The following is a 13443-nucleotide window of genomic DNA, read 5'->3' on the forward strand; positions in this document are numbered from 1 at the left end:
GATAAAAATATTCTTAATACTGAGAAAGAGAACGTGAATGAAAATCTATTTGAGGGACTGGAAAACATGGAAGAAGAAGTTGATGAAGAAGGTTTTGTATAAATTTGTGAATTTATGCTGAGTCTCATATTTTTCGGTTTATTGAAATTAACTTGTTCTTTTCTATGATTTTTCTTTATAAATCCAGATGATAATGGCGCATGGGATGAAGCAGCTATAAAATTGATGTTTCATGAGTATTCTATCAGAAAAAACAAATTTAGAAGCCCGAAAATTAAGAAAAAAACACTTTGGCGTGAAATGTCTGAAGTATTCAAAGAGCACAACTTAAATAAGTCAGCGGATGCATTATCCAAAAAATTTAATAACTTGAAGGGGACTTATTCCACTAAGAAGAAAAATAATTCCAAAAAAACCACGGGAGCTGGCCGTAGGTCATAGCCATGGTTGAAAGCTATGGATGAAATATTTCTGAATGATGTTTCAATAAATTTTCAACGCGATGCTGTTACGAGTATGCCTGCAGGTGAAAACGATGAAGTTTTAAATTTATCGAAGTCTTTGTCTGGATATGTACTAAAATAATTCCGTATAGTGATTATTAATATCCTAAGAAGTACTATCTCTAACTTAATAATTAATTGTAGCTCGAAGAATGGTGAATCTCATTTTTCAGTGAACAATAAGGTAACAGCTTTAACATCTAAAGATGTTAATTCTGCAGAAAGTATTGAAATAACATCACCTAAAACTTATAAGTCAGCTAGAGGAAAAAATACCTATTGTCATCGACAAAAACAACTGGATTTAAACTCAAACAAGTTGGAAGTCATGCGAGGGCTAAAAGAAACACTTGAGGCGTGTAAAAAATCGCAACAAGAGAATATGTTGATTTGGACAGAAAAAATGAACGAACTAACTCAAGTGTACAAAGAACGTAATGAGATATTGAAGAAAATGTCTGAATCTCAAAAATGAAATTTATTCTATAATATTAAATGAATAGGTTCAAAGACAATATTAATCTAAACTAATATATTCTAGGAGACTTTTGTAAATGTTAGTCTTTAAACTTAATTGACGTGATACATATAATTAGAAATTCAATATTTGTTGTAACCTCCAATTTAATTGTAATTTTTAATAGCTAAATTATATTTAAGCTCAACAAAAATTCTAGACTGAAATAACCAAAAGACTTTTAAAAAGTTAAGAGTAGTCGCTAATGAGTAATATATATGTCCTTGTTGAATAAATTATAATTTTATTAAACTTTAAGTAAACATCAAACTATCGATATTAAGTTTATGTTGAATATTAAAAAATACTATCATTCTATAGTTATATATGCTAATATTAAGGTAAATCGGTATAAAATAATTAAGTGAGGATGTTATGAGTAATTAATAACTTATGAAATGTGATAGTATTCATATTCAGTTAAACCGAATATAAAATACGTATCTCTAAGCGTGATATGATTAAAAAAAGTTTATTCTGTCGTAATACGTATCTCTAAGCGTTATATGTTTAATAAAAAGTTTATTCTATCGTAATACGTTTCTCCAAGCGTTATATGTTTAAAAAAAAGTTTATTCTTTCGCAATATAAAAGTAAAAAAGTGTACTACATTGTTTATACCTAAATATTTAATGCATAATTTCTCAAATTATCTATGTTATTAAATTTATAAGCATGTTCTGACTAAAAATAAAAGAAAATGTGTTTTCAAAGAAATGTGTAGTTTTATAAATTTTCTTTATTCCAATAGATTAAAAAATATATCTATCAATCTTCAGCTAGTTACATTGAATTCATAATATTATTTCGTTTTGCTTTAGCATCTGCATTTTCATTCTGCTCCTCGTCATTCACATCAATGTCCATTTCATTGCCGTTATCAATATTATTATCGTTATTGTTGATATTTCCGCCCAGAAAATTATTCCAAACATTTACATCGCCTCGAATCAAAATAAAATTATGTAAGGTACACGCTGCGGAAACGATTTTAATGGCCATTTGAACAGATTTAACGTTTAAATATTGTAATCTGCGAAATTTTCCTTTCAATAAACCAAACGCACGCTCAATTATTGATCAGCATGATGCATGCTTCACATTATAATTTACTTGCTCTCTGGTGAGGTGACCATTATCTTTAAAAGGAGTTAGAAGGTTCATCATCAGTGGATAAGCAGAATCACCGAGTATGTGTTGATTAGGCCGTAACAGTGGATTTTCAGCATCTGTTAGTCGAGTAAACAGTGTAGAAGATCTAAAAACAGATGCATCGTGTGCTCTACCGGGTCTTCCAATCAATACGTCAATGAATTTCCCATTATAATCACATGTACCTAGAGAATAAAATTGAATTTCTGCCGTTAAACTATCGATATTAGAAGTGACTTGTAAACATTCTGTGAGAGAGTCATTATATCATTAATGCTCTATTTTAACATAGACACGTACCATGTCATATAGATTTTTTAATATGTAAATAATTATTATACCTTGCAATATTATTGAGTGTTTCTCTTTTCTGTTGTAATAGTCGTTAGCATTGCCTGATGGTTGCAAAATTTCTATATGAGAACCATCAATCGCTCCAATTATTCCGGGAAACCCTTGTAGCTTTGTCAAAAATCCCTAAAGACCATTTAATCAGACACCATTACGTGTTTAAAACGATCTTTCATACTTACAGCTTCAATAGCTTCGCATTCATTTGCATCGGGCCAACGAATGAACTGAGGTAAGAGATGGGTCAATACCTCAACGATTTCTTTAAATATCAAGTGAGCGGTAGACTTAGGTAATCCAAATCTGTCAGCAACTGAGCGAAAACTATCTGGAGTAGCTAAAATTCAAATAGTTAACAGTATTTTTTTTCGCAGAGGGATTAAATTTTCATCATCATCATCATCATCATCATCATCATCATCTTCATTATTGTTATTGGGAATATGTGGCCTGATGACATTTTCTAGCGCCTATAAACCAAATTTTCAGTTGTAAATCTTCATAAATTCAGACTGGTGTAATTTTTGCTTACCTCTACAGATTCTCGTGACATCCGAAAATGAGAGTGAAATTCATGATCGGTGTAGTTTGGAATGACTTCTTCAAAATAATGTAATATTCTCGCAGGAGCATCATTACGTGGATTTATGTCCATACCATTCTCTTCAAACTCCATAATTAGGGCCTCCGCTTCATTCATAATGTTTCCGAAACCTTAATATAAATAAAAAATAGTTTTTAATCATTCAAAAATTAATATTATATCTACTATTGTTAAACGAATTTTCATTTGTCTAGTGTTTCTACATCAGTTTTTACATTATTCACTTTAACAAATTCATCCACTTACCGTTTAATGGAAATTGATGCGCTAAATTATTAATATCTTCAAGAGGATCAAATAGCATTTCATCCATTAAAATATTATTCAATATATTATCCATCAGAACTTACTTATTTTGATATAAATAATATCAGCAATAAATAAGACAACACGAGCAAACAGGTTATGACTCCCTAAACTATAGTAAGAGCTAACAGCGTGTCCAGGCCGAAAACACACTGCACTCAGACAAACAGACCAAAATTTCTTTTAGGCTGAGTAACTTACTCAGACTACTAAGAACTTTCATCGGCTGAACACGCTCACTGAAATAGTAGAAAGTAAATTTTAAAAAACAACTTGGATTTTTAATACAAATATATAAGTAAATGTTGGTATGTTTAATAACCCTCTAACAAATTTCTAAAAACTAATAAGTCTATAACAAATTTTGAACTTGGGGAATAATAATTTAATGAAAATAAAAAAATATATAAAATAAAAAATTATTATATCTATAATAAACGATAAAAAAAGCGAATGGTTACTAAAGAATCATTGGTTCATAAGAATGATACTGAAGTTAGCAAACATCTGATAATTTGTTGATTATTTTTTTTACAATAAATTATAAAAAAACAATATATTTAAAAAAATTGCACCTGTAGTTTTTTAAATTTTTTGCATGTGCAATTTTTTTTTTTTCTTTTTGTAAATGATTTGTTGAAAAAAAAATCTGAAAATTGCTAATTGTCTGCTAACTTCAGGATCATGTTCATAATAATTTTTGTACTATTCATTGAGAAAAAATTAATAAAACAATTGGAATCATAAAAATTATGAAACTTCCGAGTTCTACATAAATGCACAGGAAATGATCGAAGTTAGGGTACGTATAAAATTTAAAAAACTATAAAGAAAAAAATTGTTGTTTTTCATTTCTATTTATTAAAGATAAAAAGAAAAAATCATAAGATAACGATAGTAACATAAATCTTTGCGAACATTTTTTTTAATTTATTGATGATTTTCACAAAAATTGTTATTTTGTTTAATCAAAAAGATAGATTAATAGTAGAAAACTGCATGATAAAACAAGAACAGAAGAGAAAGTGATAATAACATACTAACTATTACTATAAATGAAATATAAAATTTATGAATAATTATTAAAGAAAACATGTTTTTTTGATATCTACGTAATTCAATAATCTCTTAATAAGAAACATCCAATAAAATGTCATCAGAATTGCCAACGATCAAACGAAAAATAACGATGGTGCTTTAAAAATATCGGTATTAGTCCTAAACATTTTTAAAATGTTAGCAACTGCACTGAAAAAAATAATCGCTGGCAGCTAGCGATTATTTTTTTTTGTGTAACAAAATTTTTGAATTGGAGCATTTTTATAAAATCAATAATAAGAAAGGTCAGCAGAATTAGGTATATAAAAAATTGTATTTTACACCATAATTTTTTCTGATATTCATAAAGACAACCTTTTTTTCATCGAAAACTGAAAAAAAAAGTTTGGAAAATTCAAAAGTGCACGACTCATAATGCTTATTTGATCGTAAACTTTAAAATATTCCGTAAGGGTAATGTCGTAGGCAAAAGAAAATAAATAAAATTTGAAGTACAAATGTTATTTATTTAAATAGAAATAATAAAAAAAAAAAAATAAGAAATTTCAAACGTAAAAAATTCCGAAATTTTTCGCCGTACGATCTGTGAAAAATTTTACGTTTTTTTTTTCTATTTTGATTTTTTTTTTACTTGTTTATTTATTATTTTTATTTATTTATTTATTTATTCGTCTTATCTCAATTTTTTATATTTTTATTTTCGAAATACCCGCGCCAAATGAATTGGTTAGAAGTATGGCGCAGGCACACTGGGTGATAGTACGAAAAAAAAAAAATACCACGCATGCGCACTTGTTAAGACGAATGTCCATACATACTTAGGCTAAAATTAAAGAAAATGCGATTTAATTTTTTATTAATTATAATTGCATATCATAAAGTTAGATAGCCATTTTCAAAATCAAATCCTTCTAGGGCAAAACGGGTCGTTAAAAAAAAATGGAGTTAAATTATGGATTCTTTTTCGAGATATTGTGTTTTCAAGCTACAAAATTTTTTTACTGCTTAACGGGAAAATTTTTTAGTTTATTTTAATGATTTTCTCATTTCTATTGCACTGAATTGATTTGTGAAAATTGCATAAATAATCTTTATCACATTGTCTGTGAATTGGTGCATCATTTGAGATGTTTCTGTTCACTAATAAGACGATAATAACAGAAATAGTTGTAGAAAGGAGGCGAAAAAAAATTTTCGATCGTAAAGCACTCCCTAATGCTTCGCATTATGAGTCGTGCAAAAAAAAAGAAAGATAGTAATAAGCCTGATGATAATCGCTTATCCAAAAAATTAAACGAACAAAAAAATTTCATAAATTTTTCAGTGATTTTTAGAAGGCTGCATTTTTGTGAAAAGTATTCGTATCGAAAAAATAAAAAAAGCAAATTGAAGCTTGAAATCTTTAGTTGAAAGATCTTCCAGCAAAATATTTTTTCGAGCCACAGTTTTTGCGGAATCATAAGAAAATGGTCGAGACAAAATTTTTCTAAATTTTTTGGTTTTGTTTTTTAGGTCTACGGGGCCGGGAAAAATTTTTTCAAAAAAACGAATTCATGGCTCGTATAGAAAATTTATTCAGCTACAATTTGCTTTTTTTGGTTTCTCTGTACGACAATTTTCTGCTAAGATATCAGCCTTCAAATGAAAAAGAATCCTTTTGTCTTTGATTATTGATATCTCAGCAAATAATGGCCGCACAGTAATTGAAAGGGCAGTTCAAAAAACTTGAATAAATTCCCTACAATCTCCGTTTTCGATTTTTTAAAAAAAAAAAATTTTTTTTCATCCTTGATATCCATTTGAAAACCCTTAAAAAATGACCATTTTTAGGTTTTTTAGTCGACTCATCGTTACTCCACAAATATTGATAGAAAAAATCATGTTGCCAGGTAATTTTACAGCTTAATGTACCTTCAAAAACCCTAGAAATTTTCAGATTGATCCATTGAACCGATTGTCCGGGCCGATTGCTCAAAGTTTTACAAAACAATTAAAGGAACAAGTTTTGTTCCTTAATTTGTGTCATCATTACCAAAATGAAAAAACCAATTTTTTTCGGATTTTCTTTCATTTTTGCGTTAGTTATTCAGTAAATGTAAAGGTAATGGGAAAAAAAAAATTTTCTGAAAAACGATATAAAACAAGAATTTTTTTACGTTTTATTCAGTTTTTGTTTTTTTTTTTTTCGTTTTTCGGAAAATTTTTTTTTTTTCCCATTCTATTTATGAAATTTTTTTGTTCCTTTAATTTTTTGGATAAGTGTATTTCAAAACACCATCCGTTCGAACTCAATCAATCTTTTGGTGTTTTTGCAAACTCACTTGCAATTGACTTTCTTTCATCTTAAGCTCATTATTTTTTAGCTTGAGCTGCCGCTCCAAGAATTTCAGCTCAAGCTCTGCACGCTCACGCATCAGTTGTAATTTTTCTGGGATCATTTGATCCTCTTCTTTTAATCCCGTCTGCTGCGTAATCACAACTACATTCAAATTTGAATGTAGTTGCACTTCAAGCAAATAGAGGCAGCACCTACTGGGGCCTAGTGTCTAGCAATTAAAACTTGACTTGCGCAGTGCGACGCATGCGCGTATGAATTTCCTGCCTCGTGTCAAGAAGACCGACGCCATTATTCTTGCGTTCAGATTATTTCAAGTGACACCACGTGTTTTTCATAATCTATTAAATTTGCACTCATCTCGAGTAAATAAATAAAAGTCATTCATTAATTACATTAAGGGTTCATAACTCTCTATAAAAATATTATTATTTTTATAATTGCGAGCACCGGAGCTCAGAAAATAAACAATAAAAACATCAAGCAATCCAGTGATCTACAACCTGTTCCTGAGGAGGTTAATTCTACGGAAATTCGTACAGGTGCTTAATTTCTACTTTATAAATTAATTCGTGCTCATAAAAGTAAAAGACTCAGTTTTATTATTTATTTAATTATCATTATGCTCAATTTCTAACTTAAATGAAAATTATTTTTTGCTCGGTAGTTTCTGCTATCATGCTACCACGTGTTCAACAAATAAATTAAAATCAGTGTAATTTATTCTGAGCTCATTAAATTCAATTCAATCAAGTGATCATTATTATTAAAACTCAATAACACTCATTCAGTGCTATTATAAATAGTAATTAATGTGTTCAATAATTAACTTCGCTCGGTAACCTCTGATTTCATGTTACTTTTCATTCTGACAATTTTGCGATTAACTCAGTGTTCAATTAAACTCAACTTAATTATTTTAAATCGTTTATTCACTCGAGCTCAATTCAATAATTTGTAATCAATTATTTACGTATTCATGAGCTCAGACATTTAACAGTATTGATAAATTAAATCAACGATTTAATTTGTAACCCAGTGATATTTTGTGCTGTGACAAATAAAAATATTGTTATATTTTTAAATATGCGTATTTTTCCAACATCTTAACCACCAACCAGTCCTGGCATGCATTTATTTTATTATTATTACAACACCGTCATTTGTTTGGCTGTTTGTTCTGCATCTTCACTTTTTAGTTCGGGTGGGTCGTCTTTTTTTTCATCCTGAGCTTGTTTCACGTGTAGACCGTTGGACACATCCTCAACTTGTTGTTGAAGCTTTTGCGGTTGTAATTCCATCTGATTTTGAAAGCTAGTTTTCTGAAGCATCGACTCTTGCTCTTTATCAGACTGACGTTGCTTCGAGCATACAGCGCAATTCTTGCAGTACTGCTGTCATCGGTCACAGTTGCAAATCTTCGGTGTATAGCTGCATTTTTGTGTCAGCTGGATACAATCATGCCAACACATATATTGTTCGGGTCCCATCTGGTAAAAATCACGACCACGGCCGCGACCGCAGTATTGATACCAATTTCGACGTTAAAAGCCACCGTTCGATCCTCTGTGACGGGGAAATGAAGCTAAAATAATTCAAGATATATATAGCACGTTTTATAATCAAAAGTAGAACATAGTCATCGTCTAAAATTTTTATGATCCTGACGTTAGCAGACAATTAAAAATTTTTGAATTTTATTTTCAACAATTGAATGGGAAAAAAATAAAAACAAAAATATGCACAAGTAGAAAATTAAGAAACTATAGGTGCAATTTTTGAAATATTTTTTTTTTTCAAATTTATCGTTTTTAAAAAAATTCAAAAATTATTAGACGGCTGCTAATTTCAGTATCATAAAATTTTTTACACTTACTTTGTAAGTTATTCATCGACTTTGAATTGATTCCGGGTGGGACGATGCTATTATCAGATAAAGTTTTGTTCACTTTCATTTGACTGCCAGTTTTAGCTGCAGGAATTAAAGGAAAAAAAAAATATTTTCTAGCAGATAACTTATCTTCTAAAATTTGGAAAACAAATCAATGATAAAAAATTACCATTCAACGCAGGTTTATAGTCCTTTTGACGACCTGTCAAGCGCAAGCGCAAGCGCCATTTTGAAAAGGCGGCAATATGAAAGTTTCAGGCACTTTTCATGATTATGGCGGGACAACAAGAATCTTTACCTTTATTACCAGTGCAATTAAACGAAAAATTAATCGATGGTGCATCATTAGTTCATCCTACAGTAGAAGCTCACAATTGTGTTCAATTACGACGATGGTTAAAATGCCATGGTCGTCCTCAAAGTGGAAATAAAGCCGATTTAGTTAAGAGGTTAGCATAATAACAATAAATATTAAAGTAAAGCTGGTAATTATTTTTGAACTTACAAATTAAAATAAATTATAAGTGTAAAATGAGCGAATGTACTTTGGGATTCTGGTGTAGGTGTAGTTAATTCAATAACTAACAATTAACATAAAAATTACAGATAATAGAATAGATCTTTATTTAACAATATGTACACTGAATAACTGTAAGAAAAATATTTAAGAGCGAATGCAACTACAAGATACGCGATAGCGAATGCGACTGTAAAGGAATGCGCGTATAAATTTGACACGTGGTCGATAGCGGTTAATGACGCGATAATTAATTTATAATTAAGAACACGCGAGCAACAATTCAATATATACTCAATAATTAGTAGCCTTGATATACTAGCTAATTATTGAGAATAGTTAAGCGGAGATTTAGCGGAACGGTTCAGACTTATATCACACTAGTGATATATTGAGCGAAGCGGTTGGATGGATAGCTGTATTCGTACTGATCGATGTAGATTAGAAAAATAGACGTCGTCTTCTTCCTTCGTGGCTGCTCGGTGGTGACGTGGTAGCATGGCTGCAGTAACGAATTTTCCCATTGGCTTAAAAGCGCGCCAACAAGAAATAGTTAGCCGCTAATTTCTCTGATTGGCCGGCTGGTAGCGGGTTCTCATGCCGACGTGGCACGGTCATGAGTAAGAAATTGCAGGTGTCGGGCCCAGATAGCGAGTGACCCGGCACTATTCTGACATTCAAGTCAGTAGCGAGTTCGGCTGCTCCCGTACGTAGCGAAAGTACACAAAGCTTTTCAAAATGATTAAGCTCGTGACTGAACAATAAGCTACTTCATATAGATTAGATTTTTAATTTTAATACTAATTAATTTGTAAGTAGTGATATAAATAATGAAAATAATTGTATGCAAGTACGACAAATAAATGTCTATCAAAAAATGATAAAGATTTGCAACATATAAGAATAAACTATATTTTTTTAGGGTCAAAAACGCTTTGCGTAATAATGTTCAAGTAGATCCAGGTCTTGATGGAGGAAAATGGCTGAATCTTCAAGTACAAACACAACAAAACCATCAATCAACTTCAATCAATTCTTCTTTAAAATTCCCAGATGTATGCAAAAATTCCCATCTAGAAACTGACCTAAATCATTTAACGAAGCATCTATTTACGATTATTTATTTATTTATTTATTTATTTATCAACTTATTTACAAGAATAATTTTACAGAATCCAAGTTTATTAATAGTAAATGTAAATAAGCATAAATAATAATGACTCTAGGAAAATACCTTCCAGAGCCATTTAATAAAAGAAAGATTCATCATAACATATTCATTTCATATATAATTTAATAATTTTAACTATTTTTCTCTGATACTATTAAATGCCTATAGCATAATTTCTTAAAAATACTCAAACTATCAGCTGATGTTATATTTTTTGGCAGCGAATTCCAAAATTTAATACCAGTTATTAGAAATGATTTCTGACAGTGATTACTATGACATGGTGGTACCCATAATGTATTAGTTTTATTTGGATCTACTCTCAATAAATACATATCATGTTTGAATATTAATTTATCCGCAAAAGCCCTATGTTGCCTAGATATAGATACTTATAAATTAAGGTACCAAGTAGATATAACCTCCTATTTTCAATGGATAGCCAGCCTAATTGTCTCCTAAAGTTCGATATATGTTTATGTTTGCTTATACTTAGAATGTATCTTACGCATGCATTAAAAGAACGCTGTAATTGCATATTTAACACATTAGGCATATCTGTGAAAGCAATCACACAATAATCATAATGAGGTAATATTAAGGACAACACCAATTGTCTTTTCATTGATACCGGAAAAAATTTTTCTGTTCATTTTTAATCTATATAATATTCGCATTGCTTTATTACTCATACTTGTTACTTGACTTGACCAGGAAAGTTTGTCATTAAATATTACCCCTAAATATTTTATTTCATGAACATATTCTATTGGCTTATCATCTATGTAAATATTAGGTACCATTGATAGATTAATTCGCTTGTTGCCTTTAAAAATGATTGCTTTTGTCTCCGCAGAATTTAGTTGTAAGTAATTGAAGTTATACCACCTTGTTAATTTAGTTATCTCAATGTTAATAGTAGAAATACATTTATTTATCTCACTAACTTTACATGTAAAATAAATCACCAAGTCATCAGCATATAATAAATATTTACAAGATAAAAAATATTGCAAATCATTAATATACAATGCAAACAACAATGGTCCCAGTACACTACCCTGAGGTACACTATTGCAATTGTACATCCATGATGAATATTATTGATTATACTTTACTGATTGTAATCTATTAGTGAGGTAAGATTTTAATAATTTAATTAAATCTTTAGAAAAGTTTAGAAGATGTAACTTTTTAAAAGCATTTCATGATTAACCGAATCAAATGCTTTTGATAAGTCGAAAAACACTGCTACTGTGATATTGCCATTATCAAATCCTAATCTAATATCATCCGCAAATTTACTTACTGCAGTATGTGTACCAAGGCCTTTTCTGAAGCTGTCTGAGACAGATCATGTAAGTTATTATCATCCATATGTTTGGTAATTTGATCATAAATAATACGTTCTAATACTTTTGACAGTGAACAAAGAATTGATATTGGTCTATAGTCTTTAAAACACACTGGTATTTTTGTTTTTGATAATGGCAAAATATAGGAGTATTTCCATAGCGAAGGAAATTGCTTCGTTGTTATTGAACAGTTGACAATATTTTTAAGTAATGGTAACAAGATATTAACAAAGAGTTTATATATTTTGATAGATATTTCATCTGGTCCTTGCGCATTAGTTGTAATTTTCATTCACGCTTTTCTTATACTATATTCATTTACTTCTTTTAATTTAAACTCAACTAACCCCTTTTTGAATCCAGAGATACCTATCATATTCGCATTGTCAGGTACAAATACAGAATTTGAATTTAAATTGACATAATAATCATTTAATCCCTCAACATCCAATGGCAGACTCACACAATTAGTTTTTGACTTTGTTAAACCTAATTTGTTGAATTCACTCCATATAACTTTGGAATAGTTAGCGATAGTAAATTTATTTAATAGGTAGTTTGCTTTATTTTTATAAATTTTTTTAATAATTCTTCTACGTAATTTCGAATATTTCGTATAGACAAATTTATCATTATTTCTATGATAAGAACGATATAATCTATTCCTTTTTTTAATCATATACTTTATACCACAAGTTATCCAAGGAGCAGAAGGCCTTTTTATAATTTTTCTAGCTATTGGTACATATTTGTTCATGAAGTCAGTCAGAAAAGAATTTAACAAAGTTGCTTTATAATCTACATTGTCTATAAAGTCAAACGCCATAATATTAACATGTTTAATTTCATTTTCCATAGATTTAATGTCTGCTTGCCGCCAATTTCTGAATTCAATTTCTTTTTTATTATTTTTCTTATATATATACTTATAATTTACATAAATTAAATCATGATTGGATAAAAATGGTTCTATTGACTGACCAGAGTTTATTAGTTTGGCTTTATCATCAACTATAGCTAAATCAATCAATTAAAGTTATTCTTAACATATAAAGCAACTCCACCACCTCTTCTTCCCACTCTATCGTTTCGCAGTAATATATATGAATAGAAATCAACTTGACTGTCAGCTACATAATTACATAACCATGTTTCACTTATACAAATAACATCAAAAGAACAGTCGTTAAAAAATTCTCTAAATTCATCTATATGAGCGTACAGTGATTGAGCGTTAAAGTGACAAATCTGCAGTATATCAGCTATTTCCGTTTTATGATGAACAGCTACCACTTTACTTTGGTCTGATTTTAGTTTTTTGGAGTAATTTTAGCAATATCAGAATCACTTGTTATTTTGATGGGATCCTGGTCTTGTTTTAGACGAACATAAACTGCACCTCTTCCAATCCATACCAATTTTTTATTTACATCAGGCACATTTTCAAAAATTTTATTTTTTAATTGATTTAAATAGGCTGGGACACGGTAGTTTATATTTACGATAATATTTGAATCAGCATCATTTACTAATTTATTAGCAGTTATTTTACTCTTTTTCTTTTTCTTTGCCTCAATGATATATTTACACTCTGATTTTTTGGTCAAGTGTAATAAGATAGCACGACTGATATTAGATCTCTTTTTACCCATTCTAGTCACCTCCATGATACTAGAAACAGG

At 29.7% G+C, this 13443-nt stretch overlaps 1 protein-coding gene across 1 annotated transcript; it reads right to left on the minus strand.

The window, feature by feature from the left end:
- Positions 1-1803: 1803 nt before the first annotated feature.
- On the minus strand, positions 1804-3431 carry LOC130666925 (putative nuclease HARBI1). The gene is given in 6 exon segments (XM_057468254.1): positions 1804-2357; positions 2514-2649; positions 2706-2775; positions 2869-2900; positions 3056-3237; positions 3374-3431. Coding segments are annotated over 6 exon segments (1032 nt in total).
- Positions 3432-13443: the final 10012 nt, after the last annotated feature.

This window comes from Microplitis mediator, chromosome 4, assembly GCF_029852145.1.
Source record: "Microplitis mediator isolate UGA2020A chromosome 4, iyMicMedi2.1, whole genome shotgun sequence".
NCBI classification, from domain to species: Eukaryota; Metazoa; Arthropoda; class Insecta; order Hymenoptera; family Braconidae; genus Microplitis; species Microplitis mediator.